Genomic DNA, 20,781 nt, shown 5'->3' on the forward strand with positions numbered 1-20,781 from the left:
GGGGCCGGAAGACCAGGAGGCGTTGCCTTGGTAACGTGCCTAGCCGAGCCTCAAATATGGCTGGGACCGGCTGGCTGGAGCGGTTGCGGGGTGCTCGCAAGACCGCCCTGCTCGCCGATGGTAACGGGATGGCGGAGGGCTGGAATAGGGGCGATCTGGGGGAATGAGCCCCCGGCCACGGGCAAAGGGGTGGCGGGTGAAGTTGGGGAAGCTTTCTAAGGTGGGAGAAGCCTTTGCAGTTCCCGGTCTCCAAGGAGCGAAAAGGCGGTAGTAGTTTCGCGTTGCCTTCGCTTTTGGGTTCGCCGACCCCTCATAGGGATAGACTGAAGAGCCAACTTAAAAATCTCTTTAAAGTTTGTTTGTTTTTTTTTAAAAGATTTTTTTTAAATTCCCGAGTCTCTTTTATTTCTAACGGAACTCTATTTACCACTGTGGGGGGCATGTGGAAATCAACCTGTTAACATTGGAGATTATTTCCATCAAAACTTGCGTTTAGCAATAGCATTTAGACTTCTATAGCGCTCCATAGTTCTTTTACAGCCCTCTCCAAGAGGTTTACAGAATCAGCAGATTGCCCCCAAACAATCTGGGTCCTCATTTTACCCACCTCGGAAGGATGGAAGGCTGAGTCAACCTTGAGCCGGTGGTGAGATTTGAACTGCTGAACTACAGCTAGCAGTTAGCTGAAGTAGCTTGCAGTGCTGCACTCTAACCACTGTGCCACCCCGGCATCTTTAGTAAAGGAGTCATATGGATGGAGAGCTGTCAATCTCTAAAAGTCACTCTGGCCAAACTTGGCGGCGGGGGGGGGGGCACATATATTAAATCTGTGAAGTGGGATTTCCTTCTATTTCTCCTTTTTAGCTCCACCTACTGTGTTCTCTTTAGGGAAACGAAAAATCCATTACTTGTTTGAGGATGGAAAGGAGATGGCAGAAGAGTATGACCTGAAAACACATCAGCTACTCTGTAAGTCCAACTGACTTTTCTTACTTCTAGTTCAAACTTGGAAAGGTGAATAGGTAAATTCCCGGTAGATTTGAAATACAGATTTTGTCTTGCACATTCTGCAGGCCAGTAAAGCAATGAACTTTGGATGAAAGAGATCCATGCTAAGAAAGGGCAGTGAAAGCAAAGTTGGCCTTATCTCTGAGATTACAGGGCTAAGCTACATGTCTTTATCTGTTTTCCTAACCACAGCATTAACTCTAAGCATTGATGTCTCAGTTTATAGCAATAGCAATAGTATTTAGACTTATATACCACTTCATAGTGCTTTTACAGCCCTCTCTAAACAGTTTACAGAATCAGCATATTGCCCCCAACAATTTGGGTCCTCATTTTACCCACCTTGGTAGGTTGTGTCAACCTTGAGCGGTAGTGAGATTTAAACTGCTGAACTATAGCTAGCAGTTAGCTGAAATAGCCTGCATTGCTGCACTCTAACCACTGCGCCACCCCAGCTCTTATATTACAGTTTGCGATTAAACTAAAAATTAATCCACTCATTGTATTGGTATTACTCCTGAGACTGCATGGCTTTATCATATTTCTTTTGACAAAACTGTAGAGACACGTGCACACAGAGAATCAAGGGCACAATGCTGTTATACCATTTTTTTTGAGAGAGAGAATTTAACCATCTGCAATAGATCAAGTACAGGCTCTATTTATAGCGAATTCAAACTTTGAATTCTTGTATCTTTCTGTCCCAGGTGTTTAAAAGTAGTCTTGGTTAACGGCCATTTGTTCAGCAACTATTGTAAGTTACAATAGCATTGAACAAAGGGACTTACGAACAGTCTTTGAAGTTCTGGTGATCACAGTGCTGCTGTGGTCACATGAACAAAATTTAATCTGCCTGCGTTTATGACCAGTCTCCTATTGCCCTACTCCCATTCCTAGCTGACTTTTGTCATCATCTTTTCCTGCCTCTGGCTGCTGGGCTCATCACATGCAGGGGAGCTGCAATGAAGGTCCACAGGTCAGTGGATGAGAGCTACAGAATAGGTGGATATGTATTGTGCTGTGGCACCATTCACCACTACAAACTAAACCTTTCTTTTGCACTGTTCTTTTGGATGCTGGTGATGTCCTTCTTTCTCACAACAGCCAGGGCTTTCTTTTGTGTGATGGCTAGGGCCTTATTTGCCCATCCTCGTTATTGGTGTGAAAGAAGGACATGGCTGCACTAGCATAAAATAAGACCCTAGCTCAGGGTAGGCAAAGTTGGTTCTTCTATGACTTATTGACTCCAACTCCCAGAATCGTGCTAGTTCAGGAATTCTGGGAGTTGAAGTCCACAAGTCATAGAAGAGCCAACTTTGCCTATCCCTGCCCTAGCTAGTAATGCTATGCAGCGCAGCAGGGAGCAAGGCAAATAGCAAGGGCAGCTGGTAGCAGCAGATAGGTGGATGACCCACAGGGCAGAGATGGGTAGAAGATAGGGGAATGGGCAGAGGGGAATTGAAGTGGAGACAGTCCCTTACTTTCTTCCAAGAATGACTTAGATATGGGTGGATCCTTTTCTAATGACTGCATGCAATTCATTGAACAAAAGTCCATAACTGCCATAGCTAAGCTGAACAGTCATGTGTTTCATGTTGGCGATGGAGTTGCCAGCCTACTTAAGGTAGTTAAGTAAGTGTTACATGTAATATAACTGTAATAATAGCTTGTTGTTATCCAGGAAGACGTGGATAGGAAATTCCAACTGCCCCTTGTTTTGGATAAGTTAGACTAATCAAGTTGTTTGCTTTTAACCTGTTTTTCACACTGTGTAGTAGTGTTTCCAAAACTAGTGCCTGAACATGAATTGAACTGGAAAGTATCAATGGGTGTTGCTATCTGTAGGATTGAAACCTGGATCACTTCTCAGATGATTTGATTCTCTGGGCCTATGTGACTAAAGCTATGCAATGTTTTGGATTTGAAAAAATAAAGTGTTTTGGAATGCATTGGCAGAATCCCAGGAAAAAGATTCTCATGATTTAAAAAGTTACATGCTGATTTATTTATTTTTATCCCACCTTTGTTATTTTTAAATAAACAATTCAAGTTGGCTAGCTCCTACGTTTCCCATTACAACAACTCTGTGAGGTGAGTTGGACTGAGGGAGTGTGACTGATGCTATATATTCTGAAGCAAACTTTTGCTTTTGGATCTGAAATGTTGCGCAACCATCAGGACAAAGCTAGTAAATTGCATAATCTGTAGCTCAAAGCCAGCAGTTTTAAATGCTCTTTTAACACATGTTCATGTTAATAATATGTTCAAAAACTCTACAACAGCAATTGGATTAGAACTGCTGCCGCTAAGTGACATGGTGATAAAATATGACATCATGGGATAGCACTGCTTATCAATCAGTCCTAGCAGTTCACATTATTGTTGATAAGTGAAGACCATGTAGGAAGTTAAGCAATGATCACATGTGACCACAATTTCCAACTTCCTGCCAATTTCTTCATTGGTTTTGCTAGTGGAAAACCAACAGGGGACGTTGGAAAGTATGATCATGTGACTGCAGCTTGGTGCAATATTAGTATCATAAGTTGGGCGCTGAGCACCCATATCGTGATAATGTGACTGTGAGGATGCTGCAAACAGCTGAAACTATGAGGACATATAAATCCCTCTTGTTCACTGCTATTGCAAGTTTGAATGGTCACTAAATGAGTGATCACAAGCCAAGAACCCACCTGTATTCTGTTTCTGCAAAAGGAAAGAAGCATACTTAAAAATAAATTGAATTCAAAAGTATTTGACTTAATTTGTTAATAGCAATCACCTGTTAATTTCTTAATATTTCATTTGGGACTTTTTTCCCTGAAAAAATAAATATCTCATTTTTTTTCTCTTTATCTTTGTCCTTTCTGTGCAGTAAGAAAATGGAGAGAGAAGAATGCCCTGGGTGCACCTGGCAATTGGGAGGTTGAAGTGGGAGAACCCACATTGCTTGCAGCAGGAGCACTGGACCGTGAGTTCATAAAGGAGAGCAATACCAATGTAAATACAATATTTTCTACCTCAGCATTTGATAGTAGAGAAAATATACTTTATCCAATTTTTCTACCTTGATTTTTTTTATTTTAAAAAATGTATATCAGATTTTCTTTCTATACCAAACTGCACGAATAATCCATAATGGTAGAAATGTCCATTATGCTCTTCCTTTCTACTTTGTCTTTTCCTGATCTATAAAGATTTATTTGTTAAATGAGTTACCATGCTGTTCCTACAAGGAGTCTAACTCAACTTATGAAGCATTTGCTTCTTTGAATTTTTCCTCACAGCATTCTTATAAGTTGAGCTAAGAGATAGCAACTATACTTTAAATTTCAATATAATTTAAACAGAGGAATTATAATTGAAAGTTCACTGTAGTCAAAAAGAGCTGAATTAACATTGAATGGAGACATTTTTGTAAATATGAAAAGTTTAATATGGCTCCTTTACAAGAGACTCATGTTCAAGTCCATTCTTAGCCATGGAAGGTCACCGGGTATATTTGAGCTAGTTAAAAGCAGCAGGCAAGCGTGTGCATGCTCCATTTGCACAAGCAGGTGCGTGTGCCCGCCGCTCACACAAATGGAGCTGTGTACTTGCCCGCCACTCGGGTGGAACCATCCCTTCTCCCGCCCTGCTGGGCCACAAAGCCAAAAAGGTTGGGTAACTCTGCTTTAGAACTAGATTGGTAGCCATTCATTAAATCATGTGTGCTTCCAGTTATAGTGTCATGTTGTGTTTCTCAACCTCAGCAATCTAAAAATGTGTGGCTGGGGAATTCTGGGAGTTGAAGTCCACACATCTTAAAGTTGCTGAGTTTGAAAACACTAGCGTGGTATATTGATTGCTTTGGGGGATATAAGCGCTCTCCAATCTTTTTATGGCTCTGGGCAATTGGGTGGCTTCCAAAGTATAATAAACCTATAAAAACATATACAAAGCATAATACATATAACACACATCAACTAAAACAGTTGCAGTGTAAGCCCTTGGGTAGTAAATATGTTTTCAGTTCTTTCCTAAATTGTAATGAGGAAGCATGCTTTAATTCCACTGATGATTTATTCCATGGCACTGGCTATAATTTAGCCAAAAATGCCAAGAGCTAAATAATATTTTTATAAAAAGGTTTATGCTTTGTATTATGGTTCTGCCTTAAAGTTAGAATCTCTTTCAAATGTTCTTCCTGCATAAACCTAGAAAGTTCAAACTGCCCGGGAAGTTGCTGATGCAATTTTACAGAAGAATTATTGAGTCTATCACTGTGTGGTGTGGTTCAGCAACCAAACAGGACAGGTACAGAGCAACACATAGTCAAGACTGCAGAAAGAATCATTGCAACGGTCTGCTTTCCACAGATTGTATATTGCACAGATCAGAAGGGTTGAGAAAATATCTGCAGACCCCTGCTTACATCCTGGACACAAACCATTTCAGCTTCTTCCCTCGGTATTGCATGCCTAGATACAGCGGCAGTTTTCCCCCTTGTGCCATCACCCAATTCTCATGGTTTTATTAAATGTGTACGTATATCAATCCATAGTGTGTGGGTTCTTGGTTTCTTTCTTGATTTCTTTCTCCTTGTACACTCTCCCTTCTATCTGGAACAAAATAGTTCCATTACATTCAATATTCAGTTGAAGTATGTACGTTTCATGTATGTACAAATACCTGAACTATCCCATATATTTGTATGAAGGGAGTTTGGTGTCTTGAACAGTGTTCCCTCTAATTTTTTTTTGGGGTGGGCGGAAAAGTATAGTGTCTGAGCGGCAGTCCCTTCGGGACTGGGCAGCACAAAAACAATAAATAAATAAACAAATAAACAAACAAACAAACAAACAAATAAAAAACCCACCCTGTTTTGCCTCAGAGAATTTCAAAATAAAATACTGTACTGTGTGTCTATAACAGTGAGCTCATAATAGGGCAACTCTATCAATATCAAAATGCCACTTAAATAGTTGAGCTAGTTTCAAACTAGATTTTGATTTTCTTTCTCTCTTCCTTACTCCCATTCTTTTTCTTTCTCTTTTCCTTCCTCTCTTTTTTCTATCTGTTTCTCTCTCTTCCTCTTTTCCTCTCTCTCTCCTTCCCTCTCACTCTTTCCCTCTCGGCTTCTGGGCAGGTTTGGAAAACTCTGAGTTGATGATGATTTTTAAGTGAGCGATTGCTCACTGCTCAGCTTAGAAGGAACTATGGTCTTGAATGTAATTAATTATTGAATGGATTGCAGTCTTTTATGAAATGGACTCTCCCCCCCACCTTTGTTCTACTTTTGTTCCTTAACCATTTTTTTTACTTCAGTCTATATTTTTCCCAAATCTAGTGTTGCTTCAATTGAGACAAGAATCCAGCACTTGCATGCATAATTTTGGAAAATCCTATTCATGTTGTTGTTGTAAAGTTATTACAGCTGGTGTCTAGTTGAACTGAACAACACTGGGCTGAATTCAGTTTCTCTTTTCTCTAGCCTGTCTTTGTGCGAAAAGACACCAAAAGCAGTTTCCAGTGGCGGATCCGAAACCTGCCATATCCTAAGGATGTCTACAGTGTTTCAGTAGAAAAGGATCAGCGTCACTGTGTGGTCCACACAACAAATAAGAAGTCAGTGAACAGATTCACTCATGGTGGGATAAATTTGGATGTATTTGTGGGAAGCTTGTAGGATGTGGAAATGATGTTAGTTCTCTATTGTAATATTCTGAATTTTTATTTTCCTAACAGTTGTATTGTTTTATTTATTTATTTATTTATTTATTTATTGATTGATTGATTGATTGGATTTGTATGCCTCCTCTCTCCGCAGACTCGGGGCGGCTAACAACAGCAATAAAACAGTATATAACAAAATCCAATACTAAAAACAGTTAAAAACCCATTATATAAAAATCAATCATACATACAGACATACCATGCATAAAATTGTAAAGGCCTAGGAGAAATGTATTTCAGTTCCCCCATGCCTGGCGGCAGAGGTGGGTTTTAAGCAGCTTTCGAAAGGCAAGGAGGGTGGGGGCAATTCTAATCTCTGGGGGGAGTTGGTTCCAGAGGTCCGGGGCCGCCACAGAGAAGGCTCTTCCTCTGGGTCCCGCCAAGCGACATTGTTTGGTTGACGGGACCCGGAGAAGACCCACTATGTGGGACCTAACTGGTCGCTGGGATTCGTGCAGCAGAAGGTGGTCCCTGAGGTAATCTGGTCCAGTGCCATGAAGGGCTTTATAGGTCATAACCAACACTTTGAATTGTGACCCGAAACTGATCGGCAACCAATGCAGACACTGGAATGTTGGTGTGACATGGGCATACCTGGGGAAGCCCATGATTGCTCTCGCAGCTGCATTCTGCACGATCTGAAGTTTCCGAACACTTTTCAAAGGTAGCCCCATGTAGAGAGTGCTACAGTAGTCGAGCCTCGAGGTGATGAGGGCATGAGTGACTGTGAGCAGTGAGTCCTGGTCCAAATAGGGCCACAACTGGTGCACCAGGCGAACGCCCCCCTCACCACAGCTGAAAGGTGTTTCTCTAATGTGAGTTGTGGATCGAGGAGGACACCCAAGTTGCGAACCCTCTCTGAGGGGGACAGTGATTCTCCCCCCAGGGTAATGGATGGACAGATGGAATTGTCCTTGGGAGGCAAGACCCACAGCCACTCCATCTTGTCTGGGTTGAGTTTGAGTTTGTTGACACCCATCCAGGCCCCAACAGCCTCCAGGCACCGGCACATCACTTCCACTGCTTCGTTGACTGGACATGGGGTGGAGATGTATAATTGTTTAACAAAACAATCTGAGCTGACGTATACACTTGACTATTAATAGGTCAGGTTGGTAGCTGGGCTGTTGATTTCAGCTCCGAGTTTTTCAATTGAGTTGTGAACATTTTCTCACCATTCAAGGAGACATTGTCAGTGCGCTTTAAATTGATAAACCAACAGCCCATCCCATACATAATCTGAGCTTTTTGTATTATTCACACATAACACTATGAAGAGTTTGATTTTTGAACAAGCCATTGTATTGTATTTTGAAAATACCCCTAAAGGATAGGTTTGAATGCAATGCTAAATTAAAAAAAAACATTGAGACGTCTTAATTTTATATGCGAATCAAGCTATAGTCCTGGAACAAAGAGTGTTTGTTTTTCCTATTTTCCATTTTTATGCAATCCCTAATATTTACCCAGAGGTGGTGCTGTTGGCAAGAACTTCTATTTTCTATTTTACCATATATGTTAGGCTAAAGTTCTTCTGAGGGCAAAGAGTATAATTAATCAATGACAATAAAAAACTAGGGACATGGTCAGGACTTGTCAAACATTTCACAATAAGGGCCAGACTACATTAACCTTATGGGTCATTCTATTTAGCATCTTTGTTATTTTCACTGGAACTGGCAGGTACAGAATCAGGTTCCTGAAGCTCAATGGGTTTCCTCTTGATCGTTAGGAATGTAATTTAGTATTTGTTGATTTGAACAGTCCTTAAATATGTTCGGCCTTCTGCAGAGTCTCATTTTAAATCAGGATCACCTATGAATTTAACCTATGGTAGATTAAGACAGAGTTCTCTTGCACATAAATATAGTACAAGCATACATTTTACTGTTTATGACATAGACTGCATTCACTAATAAGATGTCTTTCAAAAAGAACTAAACAAATTAACGACAAATAAGTGTTAGATATGATATTTAATTAAAAACTCAAGGTGCAGCAATAAGTAGCTCTAAATTATAATTGCTGATAGGCAAAGAATAAGAGAAACCTGTTTCTTTCATATCCCTCTTGAGGCTGTTAGCTAATACTAAAAAAAAGATACAGTGTAGCTGATCCTGTAAGAAATCATTTACCGTTTAGTAGCCCAGTATATTTTAGATAGTCTAACATGTTTTGGACAATTCAGAAGTAGTGACGCCATTGTTCCTAGCATATAAAATACAATCTTTATATAGATTTTTTGGGGGGAGGGGATGGATACCTTAATTAGTATAGACATTTTACATATTTGCTTGCTAGGCTTGTTAGAAATTCCAGACATGATTGAGTAAAAATTCTAAAGTAAATCTCAATTATTCTGTCTATCAAAGAAACTAGGAAAAGTTGGATTAATGCTGCAGTAAATAGTTTTTACGTGATTCGTTCTGGTTGGCCGATGGTAGAACAAAAGACTTCATTCAATCACATATTTATCTTAGCCATGATTTAACTATGATTTATTGATTACATGGAAATATATTTATTAAATTTATATGCTTTGCTTTTCACAATTCTGGGAAGCTGAATAATTGGCTGAATTCACTGGCTAAGCCATTAACAATGGATATCTGCATGTGTTGCTAAAAATGCTCTTTTCAATGCAATTCACTGAAATTTTGGAAGGCAGAAAGAAAATTGTCACCTAAATATCCAATCAAAAACAGAGCAAGAAATCATTAGTAGCCAAAACCCACATATGGAACAAAGTTAATGTCTCAGATTATTTCATGCCTTTCAGTAATTTGAGCTCTTTAAGAAAACACTTCAATTATTAGCTTCAGAAGTGGAATTGGCTTCTATCAGAGGAATACACATTTTTCATTTATGTTGTGTTGCAACAAAAATTGCTGCACCACAAAACTGCTAGGCTTTTTATAGAACTTGGATTATGTGACTTTTGTGATTTCTCTTTTATATACCATTATTCGTTGTAGCATGTTCTTTATTGTGAGGAAGGCAGAAGATAAAATAATTTCAATTCAGAAACTTGTCCTTTTTGCTAAAACAACAAAAGCACTGCATATATATCTGCATTTTATTTATTCTCCCATAAATTATTCTACTGTTTTACCAAAACTGGGGTTTTATGAAGTCTACATGGGAACTTGGGGATTTCCTATTGCTAAACTGCTAGCCAGGTTCTTCTTTTACCAGATATGTCCCACAATATTAATCTTTCCCTCCCTGTGTGGGGCTGCTGATGGAACTGAGGCAACTTCTTCCCACTTCCAGCCGGGACCAGCCCGCAGGTTCCCAATCCCCATATTACATAATGTTCAATTCCCATTAGTGCTTGTGACTTGATCATGTGAGAGATTCTAGTTAGTCCTTTATGGCAGGAACGGGCAGCTGCATGTATTTATCCCAGCCTCCTGAGATATATTACTAAAATAGTTACCAAAATTACCAATTTTCAGTAATGTTTGTTTCATTTTTTTCCCTTAAGGATAAAGATGAAAATGGAAGAAGGGAAACTCTAGGTAACAAATCACCAAAATGTCCCACTTTTAAATTCCTCCCAAACTCATTCAAAATCGTATCACTTAAATTCAGCCATTTACTGTCATATTAAGCAATAGTATTTTAGAGTGAGAGTCAGGGATTCAGGGTAAAGTATAAAGTATAGGTTCTGCCCCTTCCTCTGATGCTAACTTCAGCTAGTAGGAAAAGCAAGGTGGGGCTTACAATCCTGAGAAAACTGTTTACCCTGGCTTAAGGGAAGAAAGGGCACAAAATTTAGGTTATAATATTGAATTGGCAAAAGGGAAAAATGCGCAGACAAATTTAAAATTGACAGTATCAATGGTATATAGAGAAAAACCAAGGCAAGATGTTTTATTGATGGCATCTTCCTCTGGCACATTTTTAGACAATGTCTAAAAAAAAATCTCCCACATGCTGAAAATGCCAGAAAGAATATGGTACATATTATCACCAGTGGTAGACATGTGAAAACGCTAAAAAAATGTTAGATTAAGATTAAAAAGATGATAGAAAATGTAACAAAGAAATATATTGATTGGAAACCAGAAATTTTCTTATTGGGAATTATGCTGAGAAATTACTCAAAATGGATATATTGTTTAATAATTCCTATTTAATAGCAGCTTGGATTGTCTATGCACAAAAATGGAAAAATAATGAAATACCAAATAAAAATTAGATTATAAGGAAAACTGTTGATTGTGCTGAAATGGACAAGAATTGAAGAATAAGGAGGAAACAGAATACTATACAACTTCAAATAGGTTTCATAATTGGTTACAAAATTGAATCAGAAACATGAACGGTATTATAAGTATATGACACAGAAAGAGAGAGGGAGAGAGAGAGTTTTATAAACGGTAGAACAGAAACTAGAAATATATAGTGGGAAATTTGAAATATATCACAAATGTATTAAATGTATTCAACGAAAATGACAAATAGAAGAAAGACTTATAGACTGATCTAGAGCTATAACTGAAATAGGAACTGTGCTTCCTATCAATATACCATATTTTTCGGAGTATCAGATGTACGTTTTCCCACCCTAAAAGAGGGTAGAAATGTTGGTGCGTCTTATGCACTGAATACAGCCAGTTTTGCTGTCCCAAAGCCCACCCCTGCATCCCATTTTTCTGAAAAATGGGCCTGTTTTTTGCAAAAATGGGATGGACAGAGGTTTGGAAGCCTGTAGAAAACTCCTGGGTGCTGGCAAAAATGCCCTCACTTTTGTGAAACAACAGGCAAAAAACGGCCCATTTTTAACAAAAACAGAGGTATTTTGCCTTCTGATTTTACCCCATCTAACATGACTGGAAGAGGAATTCTGGGAGTTGAAGTCCACAAGTCTTAAAGCTGTCAAGTTTGAAGTTTGTAAAAAGTACATGTTTGTAAAAAGTATTCTGCTACACTGGTATTTTATTAAATAATATATCACTATACCATTTGGTTAAGAATACTTTTTCCCTTGGTTTCCATCTCTAAAATCTAGGTGTGTTTTATACTCTGAAAAATATGGTATGTTAGTATATTCTGTAATGTGTTTTAAATAAAACAATAAAATTAAAATTAAAAAAATAAAAGGGAGGACAAAGGCATAATGCTTATGACAATTAGAATTTTAGCAGATGCAGCTTTTACCAAGATATATAACAGAAGAAACCTGGAGTTATTCAATGGCTACTCTGCAATTGTAAAGGTGGAAGAGAAGATAGCTCCCCAAAGGACCTTAAAAAATATTGCCACCTATTTCTACTCATTCAACAATGTCCCTTCTTAGCCACAGCAAAAGGCTGCTGAGGTGGGATTTGATTCAGTCTTCTTGCTGTAAAACAAATCCATTAAAGCAAACTTTCAAATAAACAGGCAAAGCCTTCTTGGCCACAGCAGATTCAGTTATTGCAGGAGAGAGTAGCAGTTAACATTACGCTGGAGGAGGCAAAACAGAAGATCTGTTTTCCTTTGATCTTTCACAGATTTTACTTGGGAGTTCAAACCAGGTATTTTCCCACTGCCTCAGCCCTATTGGGTGGGTGGGGGAGATAAAGTTGGTGTTCTCATTGTGGGCTTCATAGGCTCTTTGAAACACTGGACTATTTGGGGAGTTGCTTTTTTATTGTCTCAATCAGTAAGAACTTAACACTTCCTTAACTTGTCTTTTGTGTTCATCTAATCTTTGCTGTTTAACCTTTGACATCTCCATTATTATCCATGTCTGCCACCTTTCCCAAATATAAGCAAAAGTCTCCAAGCCCTGGGGTAACATTCTTCTTTAGCAGGCAAAGTTAGCCCTGGCTGATGGGTCTTTGTATGCATTTTCAGCAGGGCTTGGAAAATAAAGGGTTTGTGGTTTGTGTCCCACTAGTTCCACCAATCAACCTCTGAACAAAACTAACTTAATCAAAAAGGATTGGTCATAGGTTTGATATCCTATGCCTCATTTTGGAGCACTAAACATACATCAATTGTAGAGCATCATTCATAAAGGAAGAGTTCCAGCCCCCAAAAGAACTAAATAGCAGTCATGTTTCATGGAAGGGAAGCATATTGACCTTCTATCTTAAATTAAATTGAAAATAGAAGATGGATCATTCTAAGTGCCTGATAAATATGAGAGTGTAAGCACCATGCATAATTGAGGCAATCAAAATTAAACTAACATTCAAACTGTTAACATAATGGTCCTATCTAACTCTTCTCCTATGAGCAATGGTTTGTTCAGTAAGTATCCCACAGTTTGGGAAGCCCATTTTTTATGCCTTTAAGACAGGGTTAATTCCTGATGGCTGGATTAGGTTTTTTGGCAACATTTTTGGAAATGGTTGCCTCTGCTTCCTTCCTTCCTTCTCTTTTCTAAGAAAGAATGATTGATGCTTACTACTATAGTTTTTAGTATACGGCTGCATTTAAAAACAAAACCTTCTGGTTAAATTAATAGTGACATCTGTTCAGACAGATTTTTAAATATAATTCATATATAACATAACTCATTTTACTATATTAAAAATAATTCTTAGTGGAATCTTGCAGCCTTGAATGAAAGATACCCAGCTTCTAACTCTTGGAATAATTCTGAAATTTCCTTCATGTAAAAACATTATTTTGGAATTCTTTTTCTTCCACTAGTGAAAAAATGAATGGTCTTTATTTTCATGTCCACATTTACTTTCAGATACTACAAGAAATTCACTATTCCTGATTTGGACAGATTCCCGTTGCCTTTGGACAGCACTGCCTTGAGTTTTACTCATGCCAACAATACATTGATTATCACAGTAAGTTGTCATAAAACTAATCTGACATTATTAGCATTAATCCGCTTTTACTATGTTGCTTTTAAATATAGTCTTCACCTTACAACCATTCATTTAATGACTTTTCAAAATGGCACTGAAAGAAGTGACATATGACTGGGTTTCACACTTACAATGGTTGCAGCATCCCCAAGATCAATCATGTGACCAAAATTCAGGAGTTTGATAACTGGCATGTATTTGACAGCTGCACTGTCTTGAGGTCATATGATCACCATATGTAACCTTCCCAGCTGGCTTCCAACAAGCAAAGTCAATGGGGAAAGCCTATTCACTTAACATGTGTAGTGATTTGCTTAACAACTATGGCAGAAAAGGTCATAAGATGGGACTCAGCTCACTTAACAACTGACTTGCTTTGCAATGGAAATTTTGGATTCCATTGTGTTCGTAAGTTAAGGAGCAATGTATAAAACGTGAGATAATGGCCTTGGGGGAAATGGCCTTGGGATGAAAGTTAAGAATTGAAAATTATATCAGTAAGGTTTATGATGAAAAAAATAAATTCACACTATTTCTGCACATTTTTCCTTCTAACCTGAAATAATTATCTTTTTTAATGATCTGTGCAGAAATATTTCCTTCAGTGAACAGGGAGGTATCACTTGGGAAAGTTCAAGTGCACACTCTGCCATGGGATATTTCACTCTGCAGCAGGATAAATGGGACCAAAAAATACAATAAGGCAGATTTCAATATTTGAACGAAATATGTGTATTGCAATGTATGTGTTTGAGATACAGCCTTATCTCCGAGGTCCGTGATGGCAAACCTATGGCACGTGTGCCAGAGGTGGCATGCAGAGCCCTCTCTATGAGCACATAGTTACCAGCTGCACTTCTGGTTTTCGGTGTGCATGTGAGCATTCACGCTGGCTAACTGGTTTTTGCAGGTGCTGGAGTGCCTGAAAATGGCCCAAGAAACAGAACATTTTCCAGGCCATTTTTGGCCATCAAAAATGGTCTGAACAATGACTTGAAAACAGCCCAAACAATGGTCCCCAAATAAGTCTGGAAAACGGCTCAAAAACAAGCATTCACACACCAGCCAGATGGTCTTCAAGTTTCTGGTGCTCCAGCGCACATGAGGACCAGCTGGCCAGTGCTCATGTGCATGCTGGAAACCCAAAGACCAGTTGTCCAGTGTGCGCATGATTTTGGTTTGGGCACTGGGTGCTAATAAAAAGGTTCACTATCACTGTTCTAAGTATTATATCTTAAATGGATGAATCTGAGAACATGACATCCCAATGATTTTGCTTCTTTTTTTCAATTTTGCAAATGAGGCACTATGTTGATAGCATTTCTGTTTGCGGTAATAGAGATTCAGGCTATTTTCTTTCCTATAGTATCAAAAGCCAAAAGAAATACTAGCTGCCGAAGAGGAGCTGCAGAAAGAACTAAAGAACACCAAAGCTGCTAATAATGGGGAAGGAGACTGCAAGGCACAGTAATCAAGAGTTTTGAAGTGCATTGTCTGTATTTTTATTAAATAATTATGTTGAACGGGGATCATTCATTCATTTCATTTATACCTTGCCCCAATTCTACAGAAAGAACATTAAAATATGCAATTGAATAGTATCTAAAAACCTAAAACAAAGCCAACTGGAAAATGCAAAAATCCAAAAAGGGCCTCTTAAGGAGGGAATATATCAGAGTCTCTTTATGGCTCCCAGCATCACCTATTCTGGTAAAGAGGCATCTTCTAGATCCAGGGAATAAGGTCCACCCACCTGAACTATCCTCATGTGGCAGTGGCAACCATGCTTTCTAAGCAACATTAGTTACCAGTTTGTTTTTAGGTACAATTCAATGTGCTTGTTACTTGAGGGACTATGATGTTGACCCAATCAATCAGAAAAATTAATGTACTATATGTTCCATTGATCAACCAATGGGGGGCTCATTAACCATAGTGGAACCTCAGGATCATGTCTTTTGTCATTGCACCTGCATTCTAGAATGTGGTTCCTCTTGAGATCCAGAGGGCTTCCATCTTGATGGCATTCTGGCAGGCCTTATTGACTTGGCTGTGCTCGAAGGCATTGGACTATGGTGATTGGGTCCCCTTGCTAGTGGTATGATACATATTTTTGACCAGAGATGCTACCTTGTTTATTGCTATGTCTCTTTTGTGCATTACGTATTTGTTGTATTGTTTTATTGTTGAGCAGCCCAGAATCAATCAGAATTTACATTGATATAAATAAGTAGCTGAAGCAGATGTGAGAGACAGAAGTCCAGACCATAGATAAGCAGATGTGAGAGACAGATGTCCAGACCATAGAGAACATATAAAGAATCCCAGTTAACCTGGCAAGACATTCTAATCAAATTGCTACACAATACTAAAGCACAGTCAAGAGAATCTGAACAAACCTGTGGCAAAATGCTATGCTAACTGGTCACCATAGTCACTCTTGCAACTGGCTCCTTCTCCAAAGGAAATTAACCAGTCTGCAAAAAGTTTCTAGATGACAACCTGCCAATGCAACAAGAGAGAAGTAGGAATGCTTTATTCTCTTATAACTATGGTGCAGGTCTGGGTACATAATTGTGCTCAATGGCATTCTTGATAGTCCTCCACCTACTCTCTTGGGCACTGCTTCCTCAACTCTAGTCCAAAACCACTGCTTCCTCAGCTGGCAGTCCAAAACCCATCAGCCACCAAGGATAGGCCCAATAGCAACAGCAGCTGCTTAGAAGTGGTTTCACTGAGGGTTCATGAAGGCTTGTTGCCAATATTGAGAGCAACAAAACAGGCACTTGGTAGACTCAAACATCACATCTTTGGGAAAATCAAGTACTCACCACAAACTATTCAGATTCAAAACTGCCTAGAGTGGATCCTCTGAATGGACATCACCCTGGAAGTCATGGGTAGCCATCAACTTATGCTAGACCAGGAAATGATCTGACCATGACAAGGGAGAAATAGTAATACTCTCCATATCCAGATCTAAAGTGGTCCAAAGCAAAAACTAGGTGCTGCATGTAGACAAGCCCAAAATACCATGAAATGGTCAGCACTCTATTATGGCCCAATATTGCCAGGGTGCAGTAGCTACACTTCCGTTCCACACAGTTTGCTCAACTCATGAAGAGCTGGTATGAGCCCAACTCCCAAACTACCTGTTAACCAATCTAGTCATGGAGCCAGCAGCCTGGCAAACTACTTGGCGAAACCCCTAATCACTTAGTTCACTTAAACTTAGTGACCACGTAGTTTTAAACAAGATCGCTGATTCCAACTGTGGTTGCTAAATGAGGACTAATCTAGAATACCTATATGAGGAGAAGTACAGTAAATATAGTATGCAGACAGTCTCCCATTGTCCCGGGTATTATCTCTTTAATAAATAAATAAGAATGGATTTTTATGACATTGTTCTTGTTTCCCAATTCCTCATGGAATATGGAAGAATATTCAGAGTTTATATTCCAGTTTGTCCATCTCCCAATCTACTAAAAAAAATCTCTTTGTCTCAATTACACTGATTTATATATCAGACATTAATGAAATAAATGTTTGTGTTTCTGTCATTTTTCCATTCAATTCTACAAAAAATAACACAGTTCTGTCTTATACAGATTTCCCCATTTAACAATTTAATAATTGCAATTAGAATAAAAATTAAGCTGTGGGGACATTCCTGTTGGCTGTTTTGGCTAGCCAATATTTATTCCATTCACACATTTTCATTCTGGCTTCTTATTTTTAGTGTGTCTGCAGACTTTTGAGTCCCTTAATAATTTCATATTTGGTGATATTTAAACTCATATGTACAAAAAGGGGAATGTATTGTTCAGAGAAACTGCGGGTATAGGTCTCCAACCTTGGCAACCTTAAGACTTATGGACTTTAACCCCCAGAACTCTTCAGCTAGCTATGCTGCTGGAGAATTCTGGGAGTTGAAGTCCACAAGTCTTAAAGTTGCTAAGTTTGAGGACCCCTGCTGTAGGGTTTACAGAACATTGTCTTTAGAAAACACCAAGTAATAGTATTCATGGTATTACATTTATAAATACAGATGTTTGATCAAAGTGATGACAGAGGTCAGGATACCACTCCATGTTTTTGCATCTTCTCTCAGATATCTGCATGGTTAGATGTTTTTTCAAGTATTAAGTATCCTTCTTTATCTTCACAATCGTGATAATTTTTCAGGAATATTTATTCCCATCTTGTTGTGTATGTTAATAGATGTAAAGTCAATCATGATACTGAATAAAAGGCATCAAGTCAAATGTACTGTGACTATTCAATTACTTTTTGAAATCAAAGCTACTTTTTGTATGTTCCTTTGATAATTTATTCAAAACCGGCCTGTCAGCATTGATCCAATAAAGCAGTTCTTATATGGTGCCAAACAATAATATTTATACCTGATTTAATTTACAGAGAGCCAACCATGTTTGCAATATTCTAGCCCAAAATTTATTCATGAAAAATTCTGGATGTCAGTAAAGCAGAAATAAAGTATTTTCTTCTACTTCACTGTCCAGATATAGCTGCTTTCTCTTCAATTAAATTATCATAATGAAATATATATGAGCATGCAACTTTCAGAAACCCAAGCTATGCTGGTACCAAAGAATATGCACATCCTAAAAATTACTAAGCTTTGCCTTTCTGGGAATAAGAAAAGTAACCAAATCAAAGTGTACAAAATATTGGTTGGAAAGACACATTAGATTTTACTGACACCAGAAGGCAGAAATGAGATCTTCTTTACCAACTGCTGTTTTATTGTCTCAAAGATGTTACACTTCCATTGTGCTCCCTGAGCTGACTGTCACGTCTGAAGTCCAAGCATATCCGTGTCAAGAGGTAGTGAAATCAAGGCCATACAATGCCGATGCCAGTGTCGCATAGAGATGAGTGGTGCTGAAACGTAGACAATATACAGGACTGCTGATAGGTGATGACAAGGAGAAACTCTGCAAAAGCAGTAAGAAAAATAGTTCTAGGTAAACTATTTAAACTCCTAATAGAGTCAATCAAGTAGCAGCATCTTCACAATTCAATTTTGTAAACCTGCATCTATTGCAAATTTTGTAATTCGTTTCCTACTGCAAAGAATTATTAGAACTGGGCTAAGACAAAAGACAGCATATATTAGTAATCTATTTTCTGGACAAAATTAGCTTAAAGCAACAGCAATCATAACTATAAACTAATAACTATAAATTAATAAATATTAATATTTCTGGTGCTACGTTGAATAAAAGTACACTGTGTATAGGAACAATTTCAACAATACTATTTGTTCAGCAACTGTTCAAAGTTATGATGGTGCTGATCAGTTGTGGCTATGACTGGTTCTAAGAGTTCTGTCCATCCTCGCACCCCCCTGCAGTCATGTGATCATGATTTGGGCAACTGGCTCACATGATTAGCTACAGCACTTGCAACCAACAGAAATACCATTTGCAACCTCCTCTATTTGGTTCTCTAGAAAATCAATGGTGAATCAGTGGCTTGGAAGGTTGCAAGATGCTGGAGTAAGATTCTCCTCCCATGCACCTTCCTTCAGTCCTTTGTGCTGCACTCCTTCTCTATGCTTACTGCCTCAAGTACCTCTGTAGGTCCTTTCCAGTCCCCTCCTTCACCCCACAACCTCATGCAGCCTCCTAGAACCTTACCAGCCTTTCCAGGCCTCTATTGCCTGCTCACACACACAAGCCTCCCAAATCCCCCTCAATCTTTGTGCACTCTCCCTGAGCCTCACTGCACCTTCTTCACACCCTCAATGCCCTCCTCAAGCCTTGCTGCACCCATCACACCCTTGTGCATCCTTGCCATGACTAACCTGCCTGCCTGACAGCCACTTGTTACTTCCAATTTCTTGCCATCTTCATCACTGCCTTGGTTGTGGGAATGACCATGAGATTCAATTAATGATGGCAGCTGACACTGTAGGGATTGCTAATCAATGGAATTGCAGTTTATGACTGCATTGCTTAGCAATGGGAATTCCAGTTGCACTTTCAAGTTACCGTAAGTTCACTTGTTATTATCCAAAATCCACATTCGTGGGTTTCATTATTCATGCCAGTGAATGCTTAACTCACATCTTCTCTGCCCATTCTCTAACATTCTATCCATCATGTTTATTTGAAAAGCATAAGAACACACTATCCCACTTAGACTCTGTTAGGCAGTTCTCTTCATAATCAACTTTTGGGAACATGGCGATGATGCCTCTCACCTGCAAGCACCTTGTTTGTCGTTTGTCCCACAGACGTACCACTCCATAATAAGAGGAGCCACTTGCAATCATATGATTGCCATTGCTTCTGATGCAATATAGGGCACTGTCATGTGGTTCTTCCCATTTCTTCACACATTCCCTAGGAAATTGATGGTAAACAAAATACTGTGAGATGTTAGAATATTTTTCGCTAAACACTGTCAGTTCTTGTGTCAAGGGCCAGTTTGCAGTGGTTAAGGCTAGAAACGGGGAAACTGAATTCCAGACCCACCTTAATCACAAAACAGTTAGGTAACTAGGCCGGCATTCTCTCTTCTATCTAGGAAGGGGGCAATGGGAAAATACTTTCAAAAATGTCAAAGAAAGGGTAGGGCAGTGATGGTGAACCTGTGGAACATGGAGCCATATCTGTTGGCACACAAGCCATTGTCCTAGCTCAGTTTATTTATTTATTTATTTATTCAATTTTTATGCCGCCCTTCTCCTTAGACTCAGGGCGGCTTACAACATGTTAGCAATAGCACTTTTTAACAGAGCCAGCATATTGCCCCCACAATCCGGGTCCTCATTTTACCCACCTCGGAAGGATGGAAGGCTGAGTCAACCTTGAACCGGTGATGAGATTTGAACCGCTGACCTCCAGATCTACAGTCAGCTTCAGTGGCCTGCAGTACAGCACTCTACCTGCTGCGCCACCCCGGCTCTTTTTGTGCATGCTGGCCATTTGATTTTCGGCTCACATGAAGGCTATGGGAGGATGTTTTTGGCTTACAGAGAGCCTCCGGGGAATAGGGGAGGGCATTTCGCTTCAGGACTCAGCTGGGAAGCGGCGCGAGCGAACGGCGTAGGCGGGCGAAGGGCGGGCGAGCGGCAGCGAGGAGTTTGCGTGGGCGGTGGGGAAACCCCAGCGCCGCTTCCCAGCTGAGTCCCGAAGCCAAACGCGGAAGTTCGCCTTTGCCTTCTGGCTTCAGGACTCAGCTGGGAAGCGGCGCGAGCGAACGG

The 20,781-nt window shown here is 39.4% G+C and overlaps 2 protein-coding genes across 3 annotated transcripts in view; one reads left to right on the plus strand and one right to left on the minus strand.

Annotated features, from left to right (window-relative positions):
• Nucleotides 1-15: 15 nt before the first annotated feature.
• DPCD (deleted in primary ciliary dyskinesia homolog (mouse)) lies at nt 16-17,812 on the plus strand. Its single transcript, XM_070752881.1, has 6 exons — nt 16-120; nt 889-969; nt 3,884-4,008; nt 6,482-6,615; nt 13,421-13,523; nt 14,911-17,812. Exons 1-6 carry the CDS (start codon nt 57-59, stop codon nt 15,013-15,015), a joined length of 612 nt encoding a protein of 203 aa, XP_070608982.1. The 5' UTR covers nt 16-56; the 3' UTR covers nt 15,016-17,812.
• A 41-nt stretch (nt 17,813-17,853) lies between these two features.
• FBXW4 (F-box and WD repeat domain containing 4) overlaps nt 17,854-20,781 on the minus strand; it is a 100,715-nt gene continuing 97,787 nt past the window's right edge. For both annotated transcript variants that reach the window (XM_070752877.1, XM_070752879.1), the window contains 2 exons: nt 19,777-19,918; nt 17,854-18,505 (listed from right to left, as the gene is read on the minus strand). In XM_070752877.1, coding sequence (XP_070608978.1) covers nt 18,389-18,505; nt 19,777-19,918 — 259 coding nt within the window. In that variant the 3' untranslated portion in view covers nt 17,854-18,388. The remainder of the gene's footprint in view (nt 18,506-19,776; nt 19,919-20,781) is intronic.

The sequence above is a fragment of the Erythrolamprus reginae genome, chromosome 5 (assembly GCF_031021105.1).
Source record: "Erythrolamprus reginae isolate rEryReg1 chromosome 5, rEryReg1.hap1, whole genome shotgun sequence".
Taxonomy (NCBI): Eukaryota; Metazoa; Chordata; class Lepidosauria; order Squamata; family Dipsadidae; genus Erythrolamprus; species Erythrolamprus reginae.

Excerpts from the sequence above, each read along its gene's own strand:
- DPCD (XM_070752881.1), top strand. The coding sequence starts at position 57 with ATGGCTGGGACCGGCTGGCTGGAGCGGTTGCGGGGTGCTCGCAAGACC. Across the intron at positions 121-888 it reads GACCGCCCTGCTCGCCGATG|GGAAACGAAAAATCCATTAC; the intron begins GTAACGGGATGG and ends TGTTCTCTTTAG. Across the intron at positions 970-3,883 it reads GAAAACACATCAGCTACTCT|TAAGAAAATGGAGAGAGAAG; the intron begins GTAAGTCCAACT and ends CTTTCTGTGCAG.